Here is a 27,933-nt window from a genome sequence, read left to right as displayed (position 1 = left end):
GCTTTTAGATAGGTACATGGAGATTAGAAAAATAGAGGGCTATAGGTAAGTCTAGTAATTTCTAAGGTAGGGACATGTTCGACACATCTTTGTGTGCTGTAGGTTTTCTATGTTTCTATAAATTCCTATGGCACTACAGGAAAGATACTGGCATGGATAGAGGAATGGCTGAGAGGCAGGAAGCAATGAGTGGGAATAAAGGGGCCTTTTCTGGTTGGCTGCTGGTAACTAATTGTGTTCCTCGGGGTCAGTATTGGGACCGCTACTTTTCACATTGTTTGTCAATGATTTAGATAATGGAATTGATGGCTTTGTGGCAACATTTGTGGATGATATAAAGATAGGTGGAGGGGCAGGTACTGCTGAGGAAACAATGCAATTACAGCAGATCTTAGACAAATTCGAAGAGTGGGCAAAAAAATGGTAGATGGAATATAGTGTTGGGAAATGTATATGTATTTTGGTAAAAGGAACAATAGTGCAGACTGTTATCTAAGTGGGGAGAAAATTCAAACATTAGAGGTGCAGAGGGACTGAGGAGCCCTCATGCAAGACTCCCAGAAGATTAATTTATAGGTTGAGTCTGTGGTAAGGAAGGCAAATGTAATGTTGGCATTTATTTCAAAGGGAGTCAATTATAAAAAGCAAGGAGATAATGCAGAGACTTTATCAGACTCTTGTCAGGCTACACTTGAAATATTGTCAACAGTTTTGGGCCCCATATCTCAGAAAGGATCTGTTGTATTTGGAGAGTCCAGAGGAGGTTCATAAGGATGATTCCAGGAACGAGAGGGTCAACATATGAGGAGCATTTCAGGCAGCATCTAAGGAAAAAAGTACAGTCGATGTTTCGTGCTGAAACCCTTCGGCAGGACTGGAGAAAAAAAGCTGATGAGTAGATTTAAAAGGCTGTACTGTCCTCTTTTCCACAGATGCTACCTGGCGTGCTGAGTTCCTCCAGCATTTTGGTGGTGTTGCTTGGATTTACAGCATCTGCAGATTTTCTCTTGTTTGAAGAGCATTTGGCGGCTTTGGGCTTGTACTCACTGGAATGTAAAGGAATGCAGGGGGATCTCATTGAAAACTACTGAATGTTGAAAGAACTAGATAGGGTGGATGTGCAGAGGATTTTTCCTTTCATGGGGGTATCAAGATCTAGAGAGCACAGCCTCAAAATTGAGGGGTAACCATTTAGAAACGAGGTAAGGAGGAGTGTTGTTAGACAGAGTAGTGAATCTGTGGAATTGTCTGTAAAATACTGCAGTGGAGGTCAGGTCCGTGGGTACATGTGAGGAGAAAATTGATTGTTTCCTGATCAGTCAAGGCATTAAAGGATACAGGGAGAAGACAAGTGCAAGGGCTTGAGTGGGATCCGGCAGCAACCATGATGGAATGGCAGGGCAGTATCGATGGGCTGAATGGGCTATTTGTGCTCCTACGTCTTATAGTCATCAGGGAGAACACACAAACTCCAGTCAGACGGGATTGCATGTCATCTGGGAGAACATGCAAACTCCACTCAGTTGCTGCCGGAGGTCTTCAGGGAGAAAGTGCAAACTCCACTGACACAGTTTTGAAAGTCGTTGGGGAGAAAGTGTGAACTCCACTCAGAGGGTGTCGGAGGGCCTCGGGGAGAAGGTGGGAACTCCACTCCGAGGGTGTCGGAGGGCCTCGGGGAGAAGGTGGGAACTCCACTCCGAGGGTGTCGGAGGGCCTCGGGGAGAAGATGGGAACTCTGATCGGAGGGTGTCGGAGGGCCTCGGGGAGAAGGTGGGAACTCTGATTGGAGGGTGTCGGAGGGCCTCGGGGAGAAGGTGGGAACTCTGATCGGAGGGTGTTGGAGGGACTCGGGGAGAAGCTGGGAACTCTGATTGGATGGTGTCGGAGGGCCTCGGGGAGAAGGTGGGAACTCCACTCCGAGGGTGTCGGAGGGCCTCGGGGAGAAGGTGGGAACTCCACTCAGAGGGTGTCGGAGGGACTCGGGGAGAAGGTGGGAACTCTGATTGGAGGGTGTCGGAGGGCCTCGGGGAGAAGGAGGGAACTCTGATCGGAGGGTATCGGAGGGCCTCGGGGAGAAGGTGGGAACTCTGATTGGAGTGTGTCGGAGGGCCTCGGGGAGAAGGAGGGAACTCTGATCGGAGGGCCTCGGGGAGAAGGAGGGAACTCTGATCGGAGGGTGTTGGAGGGCCTCGGGGAGAAGGTGGGAACTCTGATTGGAGGGTGTCGGAGGGCCTCGGGGAGAAGGTGGGAACTCTGATCGGAGGGTGTCGGAGGGCCTCCCGGAGAAGGGAGGAACTCCACTCAGAGGGTGTCGGAGGGCCTCGGGGAGGAGTTGGGAACTCTGATTGGAGGGTATCGGAGGGCCTTGGGGAGAAGGTGGGAACTCCACTCAGAGGGTGTCGGAGGGACTCGGGGAGAAGTTGGGAACTGATTGGAGGGTGTTGGAGGGCCTCGGGGTGTAGGTGGGAACTCTGATTGGAGGGTGTCGGAGGGACTCGGGGAGAAGTTGGGAACTGATTGGAGGGTGTTGGAGGGCCTCGGGGTGTAGGTGGGAACTCTGATTGGAGGGTGTCGGAGGGCCTCGGGGAGAAGGAGGGAACTCTGATCGGAGGGTCTCGGGGAGAAGGTGGGAACTCTGATCGGAGGGTGTCGGAGGGCCTCCCGGAGAAGGGAGGAACTCCACTCAGAGGGTATCGGAGGGTCTCGGGGAGAAGGTGGGAACTCCACTCAGAGGGTGTCGGAGGGCCTCGGGGTGTAGGTGGGAACTCTGATTGGAGGGTGTCGGAGGGCCTCGGGGAGAAGGAGGGAACTCTGATCGGAGGGTCTCGGGGAGAAGGTGGGAACTCTGATCGGAGGGTGTCGGAGGGCCTCCCGGAGAAGGGAGGAACTCCACTCAGAGGGTATCGGAGGGTCTCGGGGAGAAGGTGGGAACTCCACTCAGAGGGTGTCGGAGGGCCTCGGGGTGTAGGTGGGAACTCTGATCAGAGGGTGTCAGAGGGCCTCGGGGAGAAGGTAGGAACTCCACTCAGAAGGTGTCGGAGGGACTCGGGGAGAAGGTGGGAACTCTGATTGGAGGGTATCGGAGGGCCTCCTGGAGAAGGTGGGAACTCCCCTCAGAGGGTGTCGTTGGTCCTCGGGGAGAAGGTTCCAACTCTGATTGGAGGGTCAGGCTTACTTGAGCTGCAAGTCTGCCGCACCATTGTACTGCCCTCATGTGCAACTTATGATCTCCAAGTATCCTCTAACAGACATTCGTAAGCAGAGATTTAAATTATTTCAAACCCAGAAATCTTTTTGTAATTTCTTACAGTCTAAAGTTGAGTTGTTTGCAGACTACATTTGCCTCATGCATTGTCCAATTCTTCTCCTTTAGGCAGACAGGTAATCCTGCTAATGTACGATTGAATGTGAATAAAACAACTCCTGAAGAATTTGAAGCATCCAAGTGGACTTCAGCATGTCCTAAAATGAAAATTGTGAATTTAATTTACATGTTTGCAAATACAATTATTCACATGACAACTTATTACTGTTGATGGAACCATTCAATCTTGAATATTGTTTGCATTATAAATTATATTAAGAAGAAATTTACCATTTCAATTGGACAGGACTGGCTGAAGAAAACAAGGTACCTGTAGTTCATTAGCAGCAGAAATTCCTGAGAGTTTGGGAGAAGGTAGTCTGAGATGGGTGAAAATGAAATATGGGAGAACAATTGAGAACAATGCTCTGGGGAGAGAGTACTGGTGTGAGATAAAGAACACAATAGTTAATCAAGATCCCACAGGTGTGAGGAAGGATGAGTGATGAGTGAGGGAAGATAAGGTGTTGGAGATGGAGAAGGGAAGTGATACTACTGAGAAGGAGTGGGGAGAGTGAGGATAAAGAGTGGAAAAGGGAGAGACGAAAGGAGGTTATGAAGCAGGAGCAGGATGGTGGGAGGTGAGGATAGAGGATCAGAGGTGAAATGAAGATAAAGAGTAGGAGCATGGAGTGGAGGAATAGAAAGCAGGAGGGTAAGGGATCAACTACTCCTGGAGTGCTGTTGACCTAAAGGGATTGAGAATGAAAAGGCAACTGTTGATAAAGAGCATCAGATCAAGGCAGTAGGTGAAGGATTCGAAAGCATAAAGTGTGTGAAATGAAAGGCGATAAAGGCGATGGTGAGACATAGTAGAATGAGGGAGTGGGTAAAAATAAGGAACATGTGAGTGAGAGGGCAGGTGGGCATTAGAAGAGGTTAGTTCAAAGTGGCTGAGAGAAAGGTGAAAGTCAAAACCAGATAAAGCAAAAGTGAAAGTGTAAATATTTAAAGTGGAGAAAAGGAGTGGTAATGAAGGGTTGATGATGAGTGGTCTAGATAAAATAAAATAATCAAAAGAGGATGTGAAGATCAAGAATGCAGTGGCAAGGAAAGTGAAGATAAACAGTGGGAGATTCAGTGAGAAAAGATATGTGACATTGAGAAGGTAACGAGAGTAAGGAGGATGTAAATGAATAGAATTCAAAGGCTGCTAACGGGAATGAATGTGTGAAGGAACGGTATAACTGGGCAGAGTGAGTGAGGAATAAGAGCAGAAGGAAGAAGTCTGTAAAAGGAAAGGGATTTGTGAGGATAACGGTCCACAATGGCAATTGGGTGAGTGCGTCTGATGACTAGGAGCTGTGAGCAGCAAAAGAGAGAAAAGAGGCTTGAGAAATGAGTATAAAGAGCAGAAAAAGATAAAGGTTGTGTAGCAGTTAGCATGATGCTATTACAGCACAGGGTATTCCAGAGCTTGGAGTTCAATTCCTTTGCCTTTCTGCAAGGACTCTGTGTATCACCCCCATGGAATGCACGGGCTTTTCCCTGGTGCTCTGGTTTCTTCCCGCACTCCAAAGACATAGTGGGTAGGTTATTTGGACAGTATAATTTGTCCCATGATTTGGTTAACATTAATCAGGGTTGTGGGTTTACTGGAGTGGGATGGGCCTACTGTACGCTTTATCACTAAAATAAAAACAAATTTAAAAAATAAAATATGAGAGGGCAAGTGAGGAGTGAGATCAGGAAGTCAGAAAGGATTGGGGGACAGTGAGGAGAGGGAGCAGGATGTTGGAAAGGATTGGGGAAGTTAGTGAGAGCAGGATGTCAGAAAGGATTGGGGGACAGTGAGGAGAGGGAGCAGGACGTTGGAAAGGATTGGGGAAGTTAGTGAGAGCAGGATGTCAGAAAGGATTGGGGGACAGTGAGGAGAGGGAGCAGGATGTTGGAAAGGATTGGGGAAGTTAGTGAGAGCAGGATGTCGGAAAGGATTGGGGGACATTGAGGAGGAGAGAGAATAGGATGAGAAAAAGGCAGAATGAGGATAAGAGTGGGAACAGTAAAAGGGTGAGTAAGGATGGACTGTATAAACTATACAGAGTAAGGGGGTTAAGTTAGGAAGGATAGCTGAATGAGAATTAAGGAGTGTGAATTTTGGGTCAAAAATACAAAAGAATGGGTGAGGTCTAAATGTGGAAAGATTGAGTGGAATAAGAGGAGAGTAACAGCAAGAAGAGCAAGAGAGTTACTTGATGAGTAAAGATGACACTGTCAGCCATGGCAGAATGGAAACTGCATGCAAATGAGATGCAGATAAACTTTAACATGGGGAAATACGAGGTAATACATCTAGCTAGGAAGAATGGGGCGAGGCAATATTGAATAAAGGATATTGTACCAAAAAAAGGAGTGGAAGCAGAGGGATCGTTGAAAACAGGTTTAGAAGAAGGCAGCAGACAAAATTCTCTTGCTTTATCAACAGAGGCATAAAATCTAAGAGAAGGGAAAATATGATAAACCTCTATAAAAATGTATTTTAGCCAGCTAGAGTTTGGACTTCAATTCACAATGCCTCATTATAGTAAAGATGTATAGGCATTAAGGAGGATACAGCAAAGAATTACAAGAGTGATTTCTAGGATGAGGGATTACATATGAGGGTCAACAGTTTTGGGCGAATGGCTCTCTGTACGAAAGGCTGTTCATTTCTATTCTAATGTTGGCAAGTTACAAGTTATCTATTACATTTATTTTTAAATCCTCACCTAATGAACACACTCCGGAGTGAGAGAACCTTTCCAATCCTTTCAGACATTCATAACTTTTCAGCTGGCAGTATGACCTATAACGCTTATCTTTGGTCGAGCAGACATTTTTCCCATTCTTTGGACACTGATAAGGCAGCTTGCATGTGCAGCGACCACGAGCACATTTTTCCCAGGGTTGGCAGAAGACTTTATGACAGGATTTGTGGGTGTACGTTTTATTTAAACATTCCCGTGACAGTCTTTGATCATCTTTGAGCTGTGATTTTGGAATCTGTGTTACATTAAGATAGAAAATTATTAAGAACAATGTTTTAATTGTCAAATTTTCCCACCTGTACCCACAAGAGGACACTGATTAAATGACTATATGGCATGGCTCAGTGTTTGAATCCCTACATCAGTTTACTCTTTTAGGGAGGATCTCCTTTATAAAAAACTATTTATCATACAATCAGGGCAGTGGTTAATTATACCCCTCATAATTTTCTATACTTCTATCAAATAAATACAGTCCTAATCTTTCCTTATAACTCAGGTCCTCCAGACCTAATTAATTCCTTATAAATTTTCTCTGTACTCTTGAAGTTATTTACGTCTTTCCTGTAGGTAGGTGTAAAACTGCACACAGTACTCCAAATTAGACCTCACCAACAGAAACATAGAAAACCTACAGCACAATACAGGCCCTATGGTGCCAACCATGTCCCTACCTTAGAAATTACTAGGCTTACCCATAGCCCTCTATTTTACGAAGCTCCATGTACCTAACTAAAGGTCTCTTAAAAGACCCTATCGTATCCACCTCCACCACCATTGCCGGCAGTCCATTCCACACACTCACCACTCTGAGTAAAAAACTTACCCCTGACATCTCCTCTGTACCTACTTCCCAGCACCTTAAACCTGTGTCCTCTTGTGCATTTCAGCCCTGGGAAAAAGCCTCTGACTATCCACACGATCATCTTATACACCTCTATCAGGTCACCTCTCATCCTCCATCACTCCAAGGAGAAAAGGCTGAGTTTACTCAACGTATTCTCATAAGGCATGCTCCCCAACCCAGGCAACATCCTTGTAAATCTCCTCTGTACACTTTCAATAGCTTCCACATCTTATACAACTTCAACATAACATCCCAACTCCTGTACTCATTACTTAGATTTATGAAGGCCAGTGTGTCAAAGGCTTTATGATCCTATCTACCTGTGACATCATTCTCAATGAATTATGGACCTGTATTCCTTTGCACTCCTCAGTGCCCTATCACTCTCTGTGTAATACCTACCCTGGTTGGTCCTACTGAAGTGTAAAACCTTGCACTTGTCCATTTGCCATGTGGGATGAACAAAGTCTGTTATTTGATAGACATGGGCATGATGGGATTAAGAGTCTGTTTTCATGTTCCATGACTCTATTAAGTTCATGGATGAATATTTGCATGAATTATTAAGGACGCAGGAAGTCTCAGAGTAGCACATCATGGAAATAGGTAATTTGACCCACATAATCTATGCCAACCAAACCCATCCTATTATGTTGATTTTTTTTAAGTGTTGTTACTGTAGTTGCCCCAGTCATTTCCTCTACATGTAAAACTTGTCCCTCAGGTTCCTCTGAAATCTTTCACATCACACCTACCTATATCCTCTAGATTTTTGTTCCCCTTCCCTGAGGAGAAGACTATGTCTGTTCACACTATGTATTGATAATTTTATATCACAGGGGTTTCCAACCTTTTTTTGACATGGACCAATACCATTAAGCAAGGGGTCCTTGGACCCACATTGGGAACGCCTGCTCTATAAGGTCACCCCTCAATACCCTACATAGCAAGAAATACTCAATCCTGCGTAATCTCTTCCTATTTCTCATCCTCTGACTTATCTGGAGGCAGTTATATTTACTGCTTTTCACAAGCCCTTGTCCAACTGTTTGCAAGTGCTATAGAATCATATACTGCAATATTGTCTTTAAGGAAAATGTTAGGATATGATCATTTAAATAAAAATCAAATTTTAAAACATTGACTTACCACTGAGGGTCAGAGAGTCAAGTAACATTTAGTGAGAGAATAGACCTTTTGGTGAGTCTCAACTCTTCATACCCTTCCCGCCCATAGAGACTTCATGCCATGCTGAGTTCCTCCACTGGCACCAGTTTCCAGCATTTGCAGTTTCTTGGCTCTGACTATTGTTGACATTGCTTTTTTGCTGATGGGACAAAATCTTGAAGCTACCTGGAAGTAACTTCTGTACAAGCCTTGTCAAGGATTGTTGCCAATTGTAAATCCTGTCATCTTGCCACATCTTAAAATTTAATGAGGAAATTTACATCTCACTAGGCCTTTGTAAGTCTGGTCAACCAATCTTTCTCTCCCTCTCTATACTCCATAGCATCCTGAGAGCCGCCACACAAGTTTATACAGTGGTAAAGGCAGCTTATGCCAAGCTTGCTTCATTTGGCGAGGCAAGAAACCATGTTGCAGCTATATAAAACTTGGGTTAGGCTGCACTTGGAGCATGTTGTGCAATTCTGATCATTACATTGAAGGAAGTGGCGCTTTGGAAAGGATAAAGAAGTTTAAAAGGATACTGTCTTGATTAGAGGACATGAGCTATAAAGAGAGGTTGGACAAACTTGGTTTGCTTTCTTTAGAGCATTGGAGGTGAGTGAAGACTTGATAGAAAGGTATGAAATTATGAGAAAGAATAGGTAAGGTAGACAATCTGAATCTTTTTCCCTGAGATAGAAATATCAAGAACTAGAGAACAGGTACTTAAGGGGAGAAGGGGAAGAGTTAAAAGAGCAAGCTTTATTCCCTCCCAGAGAGTGGAGAGTGGCTAGAATACTGGCGAGTGCCTGGGATAATGGTGGAACAGGTTATGATAATGTCCTTTAAGAAACTATTAGATGCATAGACAGATGAGCCCTGAGCTGGACGTCCTGCTCACTTAAGGAAGGTGAAACATTTTCCATAGCCTCTCCTTTCCAGGTGTAGTGGTCGCCTCAGGACCACTGTTTGGCTTGTCTGTTGTCATGTTCTATATTCAACTTTGGTGCAAGAAACACATTTCTTCTTGCTTTGTCAAGTTGTCCATCACTGTTATTTATTGTTTCTCCTCTTGGCCCCTCATGGCTCATCGTGTGGCAATCTTGCCACTTCTTTAGCAGTTTTCTATTTTTACGAGGCCGAGTCACTAGCTTGACACTCAACCCAGCACAAATGGAAAGTGTGTAAGGAGCTGGCCAAATTTGAACCCAGTACCACTCGCCTCAAAGTCTGGTGCTGATGCCACTACACCAACTGGTAGTTGGTACTGCTCAATAATACTTATTTCCTCTCAAAATACATCGTTTCCATAAGTGAGAAACCTGCCCATATGAAGACAAATGACAGTAAACTGTAACACATCTGCGGAATCATTTATAACCATCTTAGGATATAATTATTTAAATAAGAAATAAATCTTAAAACAGAGATTTACTGCTGAGGTGGCTTTGTCATCTATTGCTTTGTGATATGTTGACAGATCCTGATTAAAAAAAACATTTTTACATGAAAATTAAACATTTTTCCTATAAACAGATTAGCCATGAGGTATCATTTCAACTCTGACACAAGTTAATCAGAAATATGTACAAAATTATATTTTTACAGCTCTAGGAATCCACTCATATTGTTAGATTAACACAAGTGAATGGCATTTATTCCTTCTAAAATGCACACTTTTTAGCCAATATTCACATTTCATTCCCACTTACATTTGGCCTTAAGCACATCAGAGAGCCAACTTATTTCTGAAGGTTTAAGCAATGTATTGTATCCAAGCCATGAAGGCAGTTTATCACCCCCTAATGAACATATAGAATTTATTGTGTCATTTTCAAGCCATTAAGAGGTTATTCAAGCATGTTGCCTTTCTGATTTCATGGCCTTTCCTCTGGCTTATGAGTTTTATTTCAAATGCACTGGAAAGAAGGAAATGGAACTTTGCAGAACTATAAAGACAGAGGAAACATGCAAGGCATTATTAATAGTGATAGAAAATTAATGGTAACAGTTTGTTTTATATTCCACTGGGACTACCTTAGGGCCCATTGATTCATCCTGCCAGTTTTTAAAAAGATGCAACAGGAAGAGAATGAGGAGGGATGATTTGCTATTGCACAGAACACAATGAATACCATTGCTGCCTTCTCAGTCTGGTAAAGTTCTGCAAGTGAGAATAGAATGGATCACTGAAGGCTTACAAAGTACACAGCAACTCACTTGGAGAAGTACCATTGAAATAAGATACCATAGAGACATTGAAGAGTACAGCGCAGAAACAGGTCCTTTGGTCCATCTAGTCCATTCCAAAAAATGTAAACTGCCTACTCCCAGTGACCTGCACCTGGAGCATAGCCATCCATCCCAATCATCAATGTGCTTATCCAAACTTCTCAGCACTTATGCTGGCAGCTCATTCCATACTCTTACTCCAGTCTGAGTTTCCCCTTATGTTCCCACTAAAATGTTCACCTTTCACCCTTAACCCCTGACCTCTGGTTGAAGTCCCATGAGTCTCAATGGAAAAAGTCTGCTTGCATTTACCCTATCTATACCCCTGATAATTTTGTATACCTTTGTCAAATCTCCTCTCGATCTTCTAAGTTCAAGGAATGAAGTCCTAACCTTTTCAATCTTTCCTTATAACTCAGGTCTTCCAGACCTGGCAACATCCTTGTAAATTTTCTCTGTACTCTTTCAACCTTATTTATATCTTTCCTGTGGGTAGGTGACCAAAACTGCATACAATACTCCAAACGAGGTTTCACCAATATCTTATACAACTTCAACAACCCATCTCCTGTACTCAATAATTTGATTTATGGCTGATGTGTCAAAGCCTTTCTTTATGACCCTACCAACCTGTGATGACACTTTTTTTTGTAATTTTTTTTAATTGAAGTTCATCATCAAACGTTTCCATAAGATGTATTTCAGACATTGTACATATATATCCTATACATCACAAATCTCCACATAGTATTTATCTGAGGTACATACTTATAGAAAAGAGTGGAAAGATAAAAACAAGCAAAAGGAAAAAAGAACTATGTACAAGTAGACAATAGACAATAGTTGCAGAGGTAGACCATTTGTCCCTTCGAGCCTGCATCACCATTTTGAGACCATAGCTGATCAACTACTATCAATACCCGGTTCCTGCCTTGTCCCCATATCCCTTGATTCCCCTATCCATAAGATACCTATCTAGCTCCTTCTTGAAAGCATCCAGAGAATTGGCCTCCACTACCTTCCGAGGCAGTGCATTCCAGACCCCCACAACTCTCTGGGAGAAGAAGTTTTTCCTTAACTCTCTCCTAAATGACCTACCCCTTATTCTCAAACCATGCCCTCTGGTACTGGACTCTCCCAGCATCTGGAACATATTTCCTGCCTCTATCTAGTCCAATCCCTTAATAATCTTATATGTTGCAATCAGATCCCCTCTCAATCTCCTTAATTCTAGTGTGTACAAGCCCAGTCTCTCTAACCTCTCTGCGTAAGACAGTCCAGACATCCCAGGAATTAACATCATGAATCTATGCTGCACTTCCTCTACAGCCAGGATGTCCTTCCTTAACCCTGGAGACCAAAACTGTACACAATACTTCAGGTGTGGTCTCACCAGGGCTTTGTACAAATGCGAGAGGATTTCCTTGCTCTTGTACTCAATTCCCTTTGTAATAAAGGCCAACATTCCATTAGCCTTCTTCACTGCCTGCTGCATTTGCTCATTCACCTTCAGTGACTGATGAACAAGGACTCCTAGATTTCTTTGTATTACTCCCTTACCTAACTTTACACTGGTCAGATAATAATCTGTCTTCCTGTTCTTACTCCCAAAGTGCATAACCTCACACTTATTCACATTAAACGTCATCTGCCAAGTATCTGCCCCCTCACCCAGCCTATCCAAGTCACCCTGAATTCTCCTAACATCCTCATCACATGTCACACTGCCACCCAGCTTAGTATCATCAGCAAATTTTTTTTACAACATATTCATTGATTTGTGAGAATAAAATCAGCCCTATGAGACATTATGTAGTTAAACCATTTTTCCCCAGTATGAATCATATTGTTCCAGCTTAAGATAACAGCATAAGCTGTTATCTTCTCCATTTTGTAAATGTCCATTGTAATTTCCATCCATGCATGCCGAACTCTTACTCTCACCTAGTCCCACTGACCTAAACTCAGCCCATAAACCTCCATTCCTTTCCTGTCCATATACCTAACCAATTTTACTTTAAATAACAATACTGAACCTGCCTCTACCACTTCTACTGGAAGTAAAGGAATAAAGAAGTTTCCCCTCGTGTTACCCCTAAACTTTTGCCCCTTAACTCTCAACTCATGTCCTCTTGTTTGAATCTCCCCTACTCTCCATGGAAAAAGCCTATCCACATCAACTCTATGTATCCCCCTCATAATTTTAATTACCTCTATCAAGTCCCCCCTCAACCTTCTATGCTCCAAAGAATAAAGACCTAACTTGTTCAATCTTTCCCTGTAACTTAGGTGCTGAAACCCAGGTAACATTTGAGTAAATCTCCTCTGTACTCTCTCTATTTTGTTGACATCTTTTCTACAATTCGGTAATCAGAACTCCAAATTTGGCCTCACCAATGCCTTGTACAATTTTAACATTACATCCCAACTCCTATACTCAATACTCTGATTTACAAAAGGCCAGCATACCAAAAGCTCTCTTCACCATCCTATCCACATGAAATTTCACCTTCAGGCTATGCACCATTATTCCTAGATCACTTTGTTCTACTGCATTGCTCAGTGCCCTACCATTTACCATGTCTGTCCTATTTTGATTATTCCTACCAAAATGTAGCACCTCACACTTATCAGCATTAAATTCCATCTGCCATCATTCACCCCACTCATCTAACTGGCCTAAATCTCTCTGCAAGCTTTGAAAACCTTAGTATCATCTGCAAACTTACTAATCCAATTTACCATTCCATCATCCAGATCATTAAAGTTTATGACAAACAACATTGGACCCAGTACAGATCCCTGAGGCATACCACTAGTCACCGGCCTCCAATCTGACAAACAGTTATCCACCACTACTCTCTGGCATCTCCCATCCTGCCACTGTTGAATCCATTTTACTACTTCAATATTAATACCTAACGATTGAACCTTCCTGACTAACCTTCCATGTGGAACCTTGTCAAAGGCCTTTCTGAAGTCCATATAGACAACATCCACTGCTTTACCCTCGGCAACTTTCCTCGTAACCTCTTCAAAAAATTCAATGAGATTTAACAAACATGACCTTCCACGCACATATCCATGTTGTCTGTGCCTAATCAGACCCTGTCTATTCAGATAATTATATATGCCATCTCTAAGAATACTTTCCATTAATTTACCCACCACTGACATCAATCTTACAGGCCAATAATTGCTAGGTTTACTCTTAGAACCCTTTTTAAACAATGGAACCACATGAACAATATGCCAATCCTCCGGCACCATCCCCGTTTCTAATGACATTTGAAATATTTCTGTCAGAGCTCCTGCTATTTCTACACTAATTTCCCTCAAAGTCCTAGGGAATATCATATCAGGACCCGGAGACTTACTTGTTTCCCTTACCTTACACAATTCAATATCCTTCTCCTTAGTGAATACCGAAGAAAAGAAATTGTTCAAAATCTCCCCCATCTCTTTCGGCTCCACATATAGCTGTCCACTCTGATTCTCTAAGGGACCAATTTTATCCCTCACTATCCTTTTGCTATTAATATCACTATAGAAACCCTTCGGATTTATTTTCACCTTACTTGCCAAAGCCATCTCGTATCTTCTTTTAGCTTTTCTAATTTCTTTCTTAAGATTCTTCTTACATTCTTTCTATTCCTCGAGCACCCCATTTACTCCATGCTGCCTATATTTATTGTAGATCTCTCTCTTTTTCTGAACCAAGTTTCCAATATCCCTTGAAAACCATGGCTCTCTCAAACTTTTAACCTTTCCTTTCAACCTAACAGGAACATAAAGATTCTGTTCCTTCAAAATTTCACCTTTAAATGACCTCCATTTCTCTATTACATCCTTCCCATAAAACAAATTGTCCCAATCCACTCCTTCCAAATCCTTTCACATCTCCTCAAAGTAAGCCTTTCTCCAATCAAAAATCTCAACTCTGGGTCCTGTCCTATCCTTCTTCACAACTATATTGAAACTAATGGCATTGTGATCAAAGTGCTCCCCAACACATACCTCTGTCACCTGACCTATTTCATTCCCTAACAGGAGATCCAACACTGTCCCTTCTCTAGTATGCTCTATGTATTGCTGCAAAAAACTATCCTGCACACATTTTACAAACTCCAAACCATCCAGCCCTTTTACAGATGTTATGTCCGCAGCCCCCTCCTTTGTGAGAATCGCAAGAGCACTAGTTGGGGGGGGGGGGTCAGTAGACCCAGGAAATGGGAGAGAGACGTGCCGGATGCCTCGTTCCCCAGCGATGCAAAATAACGCGACATTGACCATTGTGTCCTGGAGACCACATTTGTGGATTGGGGCCTATGCTACGTGGAAGCCCTCGGGCAAAGTGGGCTGGTTGAGAGAGAAATTGCATCATCCCAACCTGATTGACATCGGAGACCCCATGAGGAAGTATAAAAGAAGGTCTGGGGGAACAACCCCTTTAGACACACCAGAAGAAATGCTAACGATCCCATAGTAGCGGGAAGCCATTTGAAGGAAGCAACATGCGTTTGATTCCATGGCTGGAATTGATGGCTGGAACCACGGAAACCAGCTTTTAGCTAACAACGGGAAAGCCCACTCCCCTGATTCAACGGATTCGCTTCATAAAAGACCCGGGCAAGTTTCTTTTCTCACCAATCTCTCTCTCTCTCCAACAAGTGAAAACCCAGCGGTCCCCAAAGGCCTGCAGGAACTGAGTGACTTTTATATTTCCATCGGACAATATATTATCCCCTAGACAAACAATCGAGCTGTTTCTTATTGATGGTTATTATTAGACCTGTGCTTTTAGATTAAGTAGTGACGATGTATATTATCTAAATGTTTGTATTAATCTTATTTTTGTGCCCCTTTGTAAATAAAGACTTTTAAAAATAGTACCATCAGACTTCAACGGACCTCTCTATCTTTGCTGGTAAGTGACCTAGTTACGGGGTATGTAACACAGAATGGGCTTCCCAGTCTATGTGTGGAAAATTAAAATCTCCCATAATCACAACCCTGTGCTTACTACAAATATCTGCTATCTCCTTGCAAATTTTCTCCTCCAATTCACTCTGCATTAGGTGATCTATAATGCACCCCTATAAGTGTTACTATACCTTTTCCATTCCTCAATTCAAGAGCTGACAGGACAACACCCCAACTACACTCAATCGCAGACCCCCTTATATTCACAGCCAACAGATGGACATCAGGTGCAAAGTCTTGAGTCCAAGCTGAAACGAGGGACAGTTGGAGGACCTGCAGACCGGAGTCCGCGGACCAGACCGTGAACCGGAATCCGGGCTTCGGACCTGACCATGACATTCTAATCTATCCTGCCAAAGCACCGCTATAATATTTTCTCTGACAAGCAACGCAACACCTCCTCCTCTTGCCCCTCCGATTCTATCAAACCTGAAGCAACGAAATCCAGGAATATTTAGTTGCAAATCACACCCCTCCTGCAACCATGTTTCACTAATAGCTACAACATCATATTTACAGGTATCAAACCATGCTCTAAGCTCATCCACCTTTCTTACAATGCTCCTAGCATTAAAATAGATGCATTTAAGAAATGTATTTATGGACCTGTATTCCCCAATCCCTGTGTTCTACCACACTCCTCAGTACACTACCATTCACTGTGTAAGACCTACCCTGCTTGGTACTACTGAAGTGCAACACCTCACACTTGCCTGCATTAAATTCCATCTGCTATTTTCCAGTTGGTCCAAATCCTTCCTCGCTGTCTGCTGTCGATATTCATTCCACCGAGATGCAACACTGAGTGTCATAGGAAGCCATTCCTGCCTGTGGTAATCAAACTTTACAACTCCTCCCTCGGAATGTCAGACACTCTGAGCCAATAGGCTGGTCCTGGACTTATTTGCACTTGGCATAATTTACTTATTATTATTTAATTATTCTGGTTTTATTTTGTTATATTTCTACACTATTCTTGGTTGGTGCAACTGTAATGAAACCCAATTTCCTTCAGGATCAATAAAGTCTGTCTGTCTGTCTACACCCCAATCTCGGTGTCATCCGCAAATTTGCTGATCAGCTTAACCACATTATCATCCAGATCATTGATATAAATGACAATCAATAACTGACCCAACACTAACCCCTGCAGCACTCCACTAGTCACAGACCTCCAGTCAGAGAGGCAATCTTCTACTATCGCTCTCTGTCTAATCCAATTTACGACCTCATTTTACGAACCTTCCTGACCAACCTCCCATGCAAGACTTTGTCAAATGCTTTGCTAATGTTGATGTACACAATATCCACTGCCTTTATCACTTTCCTGGTAACTTCCACGAAAAACTATAAGATTGGTTGGACACGTTTTACCACACACAAATCTATGCTGACTATCGTTAATCATTCTGTATCTATCTAAGTACTAATATATCCAGTCCCTTAGAATACCTTCCAATAATTTTCCCACGTTATAGGCTCACTGCCCTATAATTTCCTGGTTTATTCTTAGAACCTTTCTTAAACAGCAAAACAGCATTAGCTATCCTCCAGTCCTCTGGTAATTCACCTGTCACTAAGGATGATTTGAATATCTCTGCTGGGGCATCTGCAATTTCTGCACTTCTCTTCTACAGGAACCGAGAGAACACCTTGTCAAGCACGGGAGACTTATCCACCCTAATTTGCCTCAAGACAGGAAACACTTCCTCTCGTAATCTGTATAGGGTCTGATAACCTTGCTGCTGCTTTGCTTCCATATTCTAAAGACTCTGTGTCTGTCTCTGAGGAAATACAGATGCATGAAATTCATTGACGATCTCCCATACCTCTTTTGGCTCCACAGATGGATTACCATTCTGATGTTCCACTGGACCAATTTTGCAATCCTTTTGCTCTTAACATATCTATAGAATCCCTTAGGATTCTCCTTCACCTTGTCTGCCAGGGCAACTTCATGCCTTCTTTTAGCCCCCTGATTTCTTTCTTAAAAATTCTCTTTCATTTCTTATACTCCATGACTACCTACCTGCCAATACCTGCTAGGTGCCTTCTTTTTTTCTCTTAACCAGGGCCTCAATATCTTTTGGAAACCAAGGCTCCCTAAACCTGTTATCTTTACCTTTTATTCTGACAGGCACTTACAAGCTTTATGCTCTCAAAATTTCACTTACCAAGCCTTCCACTTACCAAGTACACTTTTGCCAGAAAACAGCCTGTCCCAATCCACACTTGCTAGATTCTTTCTGATATCATCAAAACTAGCCTTTCTCCAACTTAGAATCTCATCCTGTGGACCAGACCTATCCATTTCCATAATAGATGGCGGCGCGACGCAGCTTGCAGTGGCCACTCCGGAACTGATTATCTGTTATTTGTGAAGTGGGGTGCCGTGTGCAATCATAATCGATTGAAAATGGATATGGAAGCACGGAGAAACATCGGGAAATCTCCAGGAAGACCTCCTTCGTTGCTGTTGCTGCTGTGAGGTCCGGGACTCTGCTGGGAAGAACAGGCCCCTAGTCCTCGGGGTCGCGTTGCTGATGGCCGTTGGCAGGGCTGTCTTAATACGCTTGGCAGAGGATGGTGCTCGGAGAAGCTGTGCCGGAGGGGATGGTTGTCAGCTTGGACGTTTGACGGACTCAGGTTGCTTTTGGTGTGCTGCATCTGCGAGGCTGGTTTCAATGGAGCATCCATTGTATGCTGCGTCTGTGAGTTTGAGTTGGGCAGTGCCGTGGAAGTCCAAAGTGGGGATATTCCCTTCTGCCGCTGGCGTGGGATGGCAAGTCTGTCAGGACCCTGGGAACTTGTGGAAACTGTGGTGATTTCTTTTGAACTTACAGTCCTTTAACACCTTTACTGTGCCCATAGTCTGTTTTTTTTATCAATTATGCTATTGTTTGCACTGTTGTAACTATATGTTGTAATTATGTGGTTTTGTGCAGGTCTGTAGCTTTAGTTTTTGTCTGGTGGATTTGGAGCTCCTTTCCGGGGAACGCGCTAGATGGTAGCGCGATATTAATATGCAGCAGCCTCTCCGGACTACTGATTGGGGATTGCCAAACATTATGTGGATTTTCTGGTGTAGTCTGTTTTGTCATATGCTTTTGTGATATCATTCTGGGGGAACATTGTCTCATTTTTTAACTGCATTGCATTTGTGGTTTCTAAATGACAATAAACTGAATCTGAATCTGAATTACTTTGAAACTAGTGACATTATGATCACCAGATGCAAAGTGTACCCCCACAACTGGATAATGTGTTCACTGAGATCTTAATCCCTCACCTTAGGCAGGCTTCAATCATACCGAAGCCAAAAAGAATGTGGTGACCTGCCTCAACGATTATCAGCCATTAGCACTTAAATCCATGGAGGTGAAGTGATTTATGAGGTTGCTGTTGAAACATATCAACTCCTGCCTGAGAGGCATATATCACGATGCTCTTTATTAATTACAGCTTAGCATTTAATACCATCAACCCCTCAAAACTAATCAAGACTTTGGCCTCAATATCTCCTTATACAACTGGATCCTGGATTTCCCCACTTGCAAACTCCAGTTAATTTGGGTTGACGATAACATGATCTCCATCAGCATAGGTGCACCATAATTGCTGTGTGCTTAGTTCCCTGCTCTCCTTGCTTTCCGCCTATGACTGTGAGACTAAGCACAACTCCAATGTCATCATCAAGTTTACTGATGACACCATTGTCACAGGCAAAATGAAGTGTGGTGATGAATCAACATATAGGAGGGATATTGGAAATCTGGCTGATTGGTGTCACAACAACAACTTCTTAGTGTCAGCAAGACCAAGGAGATGACTATAAAATCTGGAAAAGAAAACCAGAGGTCCATGAGCCAGTCCTCATCAGAGGATCAGAGCTGGAGAGGGTCAGCAGCTTTAAGTTCCTAGGTGATATTGGAGGACCTGTCCTAGCCCCGGCACATGTGCAATTATGAATAAAGCACAGCAGCGTTTCTACTTCCAAAGGAGTTTGTGGAGATTTATCATGACAAAACTTGGACAAACTTCTGTAGATGAGTAGTGGAGAGTACATTGACTGGTTGTATCACAGTCTGGTATGGAAACACTGATACCCTTAAATGGAAAATCCCACAAAAAGTAATGGACATAGCCCAGTCCATCATGGATAAAGCCGTCCCAACCATTGAGCACATCTTTATGAAACGCTATTGTAGGAAATTAGCACCCATCATCAGGGACCCCCGCTATCCAGGACATGTTCTCTCGTCACTGCTGTTATCAGGAAGAAGGTACAGGAGCCTCAAGGTCACATCACCAGGTCCAGGAACAGTTATTACACCTCAACCATCAGGCTCTTGAACCTAAGGGGATAACTTAATTCAACTTCACTTAACCCAACATTGAAACTTTCCTACAACCCATGGACTCACTTTGAAGGACATTTCAATTCATGTTCTCAATATTTATTGCTTATTTATTTGTTATTATTTTTACGTACCCCGTAACTGGGTCACTTACCAGCAAAGATAGAGAGGTCCGTTGAAGTCTGATGGTACTATTTTTAACAGTATTTATTGACAAAATACACAAAAATAATATCAATGCAAACATACAGATAATATAAGTCATCAATACTAAATCTAAAAGCGCGGTTATAATAATAATCAATAAGAAATAGCTCTATCGTTGTCTAGAGGTTAATGTATTGTCCGAAGGAAATTTAAAAGTCACTCAAGTTCATTCAAGCTGCAGCTTTTGGTTGGAGAGAGAGACGGATTAAAACTTGCCCATTCCTTTTATGATGTCAATCCTTCGAGAGTCGTTGGGGGGCTGATTTCCCCTTTGTTGTTAGCTAAAGCTGTTCTTCTGTGGCAAGGCCCACTAATTCCAAGGCAAATGGAAAAGGACGCACGTGGCTTTCCACCGGCTTTCGCTATTACGCTGTTACAGGATCTTGAGCATTTCTTCTGGTGCGCCTGAGGGGCTGTTCCCACAGACCCGCTTTTATCCCCACTCACGGGGTCTCAGATGTCAATCAGGGTGGAATGATGCCTCCCCTCAACCAGCCCACTTTTGGTCACTCCCTGAGGGCTTCGAATAAATAGCACCGTACTCAATATGCAATTCCGTCTCCAAGAGACAATGGCCATTTCCCGTAGCTTTGTATCGCCGAGGGGCCAGGACATTCTCATCTCCTGGGTCTCCTGACCTGAATTAATAGTGATTCTCAAAAAGGAGCGGGCCATGGGCGTAACACTATTATTTCTTCTTTTAATATTTGCAGTTCGTTGACTTCTGCATTCTGGTTGAATGTCCTAATTGGACACCTCCCATTGGTTCTGTTATGGTAATTATTCTATAGTTTTCATGAGAATGGCTGCAAAAATTGAATCTCAGGATTGTTCATGGTGATATATATGGACTTCAATAATAAATTTACTTTGAACTTTACTTATAACAAACCTCTGTCACCTAGTCTGTCTCATTCCCTAATAGCAGATCTCTCTTGCACGCTCTCTCTTTGGGACTTCTATGTACTGATAAAGAAAACTCTCCAGAACAAATCTGACAAACTCTATCCCATCTAGTCCTTTTACACTATGGGAGTTCCAGTCGATTTGCGGAATGTTAAAATCTCCTACTCCAACAACCTTATGTACTTGTGCATATGACAAGCAACTCAATTTTGACTTTGACTGTTTTCCTAAGCTTAGGAATACCTAGGGATACCACGGCCTTTTTGCAAAGCAACACCCATCAGTCTCTGCAATTTAAAAGTTATCTCTGAAGTGACAACACCTCCTCAGAGTTCATATTACAATTTGTTTTAATCATCAGCAAACATAGGTATACAGTTCTGCATCTTTATCATCCAAATAACTCACGGGAATTGAAACCTGTTTATTAGCACGTTCTGTTTTCTGTGCATTAACCAGTCTTCAGTCCAGATCAGTATATAGCTACAATAGTTCATTTAGCTTTTTCTTGAGCTTTAAGTTAAAGGTCTTCTGAAATTCTAAGTATACCACATCCCTCCTATTTGTTATAATAGAATTAAACAGCATGGCAACAGGCCTTTAAACCCAACGCACACATGCTGATCAGTGGGCACCCATTTTATTAATCTGATCTTCCAGCTTTTGCCCAGTAACTTTCTCTGCCAAGGTAATGCTTGGTTACATATTCAATAAAACACAGTCCTCCATATGATAATAGATGTTATAGAGGAATTGAATTTAAATTTGCAAAGAACTTTCTATACATCACTCTTAAAAGGGACCGTGAGCAGCCAAAGTTCAATGTCCATTAGGTACCAATGACATAGGTAAGAAGGGTGATGAGGTTCTGCAAAGTGAGTTCAGGAAAACAGGTGCTAAGTTAAAGGGCAGGACCTCCAGGGTACTGATGGCTGGATTGCTACCCATGCCACTTGCTCATGAGGCCAGAGATAGGAAGATCATCCAATTTAAAATGTGGCTAAGGAGTTGGTGTAGGAGGGAGGAAGTAAGAGTTTTGGATCATTGGGCTTTCTTCCAGGGAAGGTGCCAGAGGTAATGGTGAAACCAGAGATGATGGTGGCATTTAAGGGTCTATTAGATACACACAAGAACATTCACAGATGGGAGTACATGGACCATAGACAGGAAGAATTTTAGTTTAATTTTTCATTGCGTTGTGGCGTTGCTGTACTGTTCTTGGTTCAACCAAAATCAAGATTTCTTCTTGCTTTGCCAAATTGTTCATCACTCTGATACTATTCAATCGATACTTATTTTCCCTCAACACATATTGTTTTCATAAGTGGAAATTCTGCCCATATAAGGACAAATAACAGTAAACTGTAACATGTCTGCAGAATCATAACTGCTATAATGTCTTCAATGAACATTTCAAGATATGATTATTTAAATAAAAAATAAATCTTAAAACAGAGACTTACTGCTGAGGTGGCATTATTGTCCAGTGCGTTCTGATTTGTTGACAGTTTCTGATAAAAAATAGATATTATTTTCCCATAAGCAGATTAGCCATGAGAAGGTCTTTGCTAACTCTGGCATAAGTTAATCAAGAACATACACACCATAATATTTTTACAACTCCAGCAATCCCCTCATGCTGATAGAGTAACATAAGTTCTACTTATACATAAGTATAAGTATATAATTATATATATAAGTTCTACTCATAAGTTCTTCTTAGAGTAACAGAAGTTTTACTTCTTCTATGATTCACTTTTTGCAGCCAATGTTCACATTTCATTCCCATTTCTAATTGGTCTTAAACAAACCAGACGGCAGTTAAGAGTCAATCTAATTTCTGTAGGTAAACCATGTATTGATGAGACTTAATTTTTTGTCCTAATAAAATTATAAAATGTATTTATAAAGGGAATTTTGTTGTCTTTCTGATTACGTGGCCTTTCCTCTGGTAGATGAGTTTTATTTGAAATGCACTGGAGAAAAGAAGTAGAACGTTGTGGGGCTGTAATGACACTATGTCATTGGACAGGGTAAATATGCAAGGCATTATTAATAATGATGGTAAAATTTGTTTTATATTCCACCAGGACTACCTTAGGGCCCATTGATTCATCCTGCCAGCTTTTAAAAAGAGCAACAAATGCAACAGGAAGAGAATGAGGAGGGACGATTTGCTATTTTACAGAACACAAAGAATACCATTTCTGCCTTTGATAGAGGCTTTCTCAGTACAGTAATGATCTGCAAGTGAGAATAGAGTGTATCACTGAAGGCTCACAAGGTGCACAGCCACTATCTGGTGAAATAACAATGAAATTGAATGTCCTTTTGACTGCATACAGTAAACGTTGGAACATCCCTCTCTTTTGGTCCCAGTTTCATTCCATCAAATTTCTTGTCCTTTTTCAACGCATAGAGGTAGATCATCCAACCAGTGAGGTGTCAGTATTTGACCTAAGCTTAGGGAATACCAGCGGAAGAGCACTTTGAAGAGACTGACCCTGTTGCAAGACAGCGACAGAAATTGATACTGATGGTGTGCACAGTGACACTGCTACCTCCCAGCAGCAGAGTCTTGGGTTCAATTCTCACCAAAAGCTTGTAAGATTGAAGTGACAGAAATGGCTTCTGATGGGCGACACAGTGCAGAGTGAGTAGGGCTGCTACCTTACACCAACAGAGAGTGGGTTTCATTCTGACCTCGGCTTTTTTCTGAGTGGAGTTTGCATGTACTTCCTGTGACAGTGTGGGCTTCACATTTCCTCCTACATCCCAAAGATCTGTGGGTTGGTATGTTAACTGGCCACTGTAAATTTCCCCTAGTGCGTGTAAGTGAATGTGGGGAACGTGTGGATCTCTGCAGGTCTGACCTGCAGAGGACTATTTCAAGAGCAAAGAAACAATTCCGAGCGAGGTTGGAGGTGACATCAGACACACATTAACTCTGGCAGTCTATTACTTCCTACAAAGCAAAACCCAACTTCATAAATGCTTCACTTCCAGACAAGTTTCACGCCTTTTATGCTCACTTAAAAAATAAGAATATAACTACAGCTGTGAGGATCCCTGCTGTGCCCGGTAACCCTGTGATCACTACCTGAAGCCCAATGTCAGGCTGTCTTTCAGAAAGGTGCACACTCACAAGGTGGAGTACCTGGTCAGGCTCTGAAAACTTGTGCCAACCAACTGGTGGGTGTATTCAAAGACATTTTCAACCTCTCATTGCTATGGTCAGAAGTTCCCACCTGCTTCAAAAGGGCAACAAGTATATCAGTGCTCAAGAAGAGTATTGTGAGCTGCCTTAATAACTATTGCCCAGTAGCAATGACATCTACAGTGATGAAATGCTTTGAGAAGTTGGTTATGGCTGGAATTAACTCCTGCTTCAGCAAGGACCTGCACCCACTGCAATTTGCCTATCACAATAGGTCTACGGCAGATGTAATCTCAATGGCTCTTCACACGGCCTTAGATTACCTGGACAATACAAACACCTACATCAGGATGCATCGACTAAAGCTCAGCATTTAATGCCATCATTCTCACAATCCTGATAAATAAGTTGTAGAACCTGGTCCTCTGTACCTCCCTCTGCAATTGGATCCTCGACTTCCTAACCAGAAGACCACTGTCTGTGTGGATTGGTGATAACATCTCCTCCTCGCTGATGATCAACACTGGCGAACCTCAGGGGTGTGTGCTTAGCCCACTGCTCTACTCTCTCTATACTCATGACTGTGCGGCTATGTACAGCTCAAATACCTAAGAGCTGGAAAGTTGAATGGCAAAAGGGATACAGAGCTGGAGAAGGGAAAGAATCATGGGACGGGAGGCCTGGGGAGAAAGAAAGCACCAGAGGGAGATGGAGAGCAGGCAAGGAGTGATTGTGAGAGGGGCAGAGAGAGGGAAAAAAGGAGAGTAAAAAGGGAGGAGGAAATAATAAATAGGGGATGGGTAAGAAGGGGAGGAGGGGCATTAACGGAAGTTAGAGAAATCAATGTTCATGCCATCAGGTTGGAGGCTACCCAGACAGAATATAAGGTGTTGCTCCTCCAACCTGAGTGTGGCTTCAACTTGACAGTAAAGGAAGCCATGGATAGACACATCAGAATGGGAATGGGACGTGGAATTAAAATGTGTGGAATTAAAAGTTTTGGGGAATGCTGTCTGGATTAGAGGGTTTGAGCTATAATGAGAAGTTGGACAAACTTGGGTTGTTTTCTCTGCAGCATTGAAGGCTGACTGATGATCTGATAGAAAGTTATAAAGTTAGAAGACCCATGGGAAGGTAGACTGTCAGAAACTATTTTCCTGGTATAGAAACATTAAATACTTGAGCCCATGTATTTAAGGTGAGAAGGAGAAAGTTTAAAGGAGTTAAAAGGGCAAGTAGGGGTAATAGTGGAGCCAGATGATAGCATTTAAGAAGCTGGATGCACACATAAATGTTCAGAGAATAAGGGGAAATTGGCTGTATTTTATTGTAGGCATCGCAGGCTAAAGGCCCATGCCTGTGCCTGTGATGCACTGCTCCATGTTCAACTCAAAGCAAGACCCACATTTCCTCTGTTTGATCAAGCTTTCCATTGCTCTGGTAGTTTGTACCACACAACTAATGCTTATTCTTTCTCAAAAATGAATGAGAAATGAGCTGTAATTTTTCTTTCTAGTGGAAGTTCTAAAAGGCAAGATAGAATTTCTCACACTAAATTCTTTTACTTGAAGATATAAATTTTATTCCCCAAGGGGTTATGTTGGGATCACACAATCCAAGAAGACAAACTGAAAGAGCTGTGTGCCAAGTCATTCTGCATTTGTGAAGCATGATGCAGCAGGTAATGGGAACAACAATGGCAGGGTTGGACAAACATGCACAGGTCACATTTAATAAGAATTATATCTTAGAATATTTATTTCAAATCAAATTTTGTCACCTTTCTGCTTTGAAAATTATAGATCAGAGTCAGTAACTTGGGAGATGTTGATAACATTTAATGAGAGTTTGATTTTTCAACAATTGGAACTTCCATTGTGCGTTTAACATCGGAAGACATCTTGAGACACTGATGGTTTTAGACGAAAGTTCCCAACAAGATATACAAAGTGCTATTTAGGTAGGTAGTTTATGAGCTGGGCCAAAGTGATGAAACACCTGAAAAAGAGGGAAAGATACTAAGCTTCTGTAGTAAGAATTTGAGTGATTAAGCTGTGTGAGCAAAAGATCAAAACTGAGGAATGCAGATATCTATAATGTAAGCAAGATGTTGCTGACTCGGCATCCTCTGTTAAGTGTCGAGATAAGCAGCAGTTGTGCAAGTCTGAAACACGTGAAACAGATTTGGGTAATCTCAGGTTAATGGATGATAGAACATGGGAAACAGGCCAGAAGAGTTTTGGAAAAGAGTCAAGTCTAGAGGTAGCAATGCGTAGATGAAAGTTTCAACAACAGATAAACTGGGGAAGAAGTTCTTCAGCTGTGCATCTTTTTTGTGAAAACTGAGCAAAGGGAGGTAACCAAGTAGATGGTGCTGGAAAATAAACATAATATTGCTGGGAGAAGACCAAATTGAACAATTGCAGAAAGTGGATTAATAGATTAAATAGTCCTTGAATCTTAGATAATTAACATGGTGACAGACATGACAAGGCTGACATCTGTAAGATGAGCCAAAGTTATAAAAGACAAACGTGTGCTCAAATAATGGAGGGAAGAAAAGAAGCCACGTGCATGGTTCACAAGTATAAACAAACAGAGAAATTAATAAAAACAACTAACAGAAAATAACTAAAATTGAAACTGTATAGAGCCAAGGGTTTGACTTGTAAATGCTAATGGGAAAACTTTGTAACTGAGACTCATTGAAGAAGTTAGAACCTCCTACCTGCCAACAAGACAGGGACCTTGGACAAAGTTACAAACCTTGCAGATCCGTTACGCTCAACATCGCAGCATTCAATGCACATTCTTGGGATCACTAAAGCCACTAGCTATCACAGAGAAATCAACTGAATTCATCATAATTATTATCAGTTAAAGTTTGTTTTACCTTTTGTTCATCTGCAGTGACAAAGAAGCACATCAGAAGGAGTACAGGCACAGGGAGAATCATGGTAACATCCACTACAACAAAACCTTCTTGCTCTACTGACAAACAGCAAATTTCATCCCCAAATCAATGTTGACTGATTAATTTTCAACCAACCATTGTGTAAGTGCAGTCAGCTATCAGACTAGTCCAACACTGATACCATTGAAAGCAGTTTTGTTAGAACATTAGAAAGTTTTTGATAAGAACAGGCCTTTCGGTCCAACAAAGCTTGCCAAATTCCTATTCCCATTATGTGTTGAAGTAACTATCGAGTTTAGATTTGAAAGTCTCTAAAGTACTACTCTCAACTGCACACTAGGTAGTTTGTTCCATGTGTCCACAACTCACTGGGTAAAGAAATGCTTACTGATGTTCATCTGAAATCTCTCCTTAATCAGTCCCTATGGCCCTGTGGCCCTGTGTCCTTAATTTTGAAGTAGCAGCTGGCATCCACCTTACTTAATGATTTTGAACACTCCCATTATGTCTTCTCTCATTCTACATCTACTTAGGCTAAGAAAATTTAATTTGTCTTCATAGCTCATAGCCTGCAGACCTGGACTGAGTCCAGTTGCCTTTCTCTGAACTCTCTCACACAATATGGTGACTAAAATTGTATACAGTTCTCAAGGCGTGGCCTCACAAGTGCATTATACAGCTTAAAGAGAACGTCTCTAGACTTGAAATTCCACTGAGTGCATTATATAGTCCAACATTTTATTAGCTTTTCTAATTGGTCCTGTGCATTGACTTCTCCCTTTGCGGATACGATAGGGTCTTTTAAAATGCTTTTGATAGGTACATGGAGCTCAGTAAAATAGAGGGCTATAGGTAAGCATAGTAATTTCTGAGGTAGGGACATGCTTGGCACAGCTTTGTGGGCTGAAGGGCCTGTATTGCGCTGTAGGTTTTCTATGTTTCTATTGTCTAGAGGTTGATAGTAAATGATTCTGCCAGGATGCCCAAATCCCTCTCGTACAGTGCAGTTTTTTTTAACTCAAGAGCCCCCCATTTTATATTTATATCTAAT

General features: G+C 42.2%; 1 protein-coding gene across 1 annotated transcript in view; it reads right to left on the bottom strand.

Annotated features, from left to right (window-relative positions):
- cfi (complement factor I) overlaps positions 1–26,951 on the bottom strand; it is a 96,587-nt gene extending 69,636 nt beyond the window's left edge. Inside the window, exons 1-4 of the mRNA XM_059963344.1 lie at positions 26,862–26,951; positions 22,275–22,322; positions 6,073–6,346; positions 3,309–3,462 (exon numbers count right to left, since the gene is read on the bottom strand). Of these exons, the coding sequence (XP_059819327.1) occupies positions 3,309–3,462; positions 6,073–6,346; positions 22,275–22,322; positions 26,862–26,924 (539 nt within the window). The 5' untranslated portion in view covers positions 26,925–26,951. The remainder of the gene's footprint in view (positions 1–3,308; positions 3,463–6,072; positions 6,347–22,274; positions 22,323–26,861) is intronic.
- Between the last annotated feature and the right edge of the window lie 982 nt (positions 26,952–27,933).

The sequence above is a fragment of the Hypanus sabinus genome, chromosome 3, assembly GCF_030144855.1.
Source record: "Hypanus sabinus isolate sHypSab1 chromosome 3, sHypSab1.hap1, whole genome shotgun sequence".
Classification (NCBI taxonomy): Eukaryota; Metazoa; Chordata; class Chondrichthyes; order Myliobatiformes; family Dasyatidae; genus Hypanus; species Hypanus sabinus.
The sequence above is the reverse complement of the archived record's forward strand: the minus strand, read 5'-3'. Positions and strand labels throughout refer to the sequence as shown.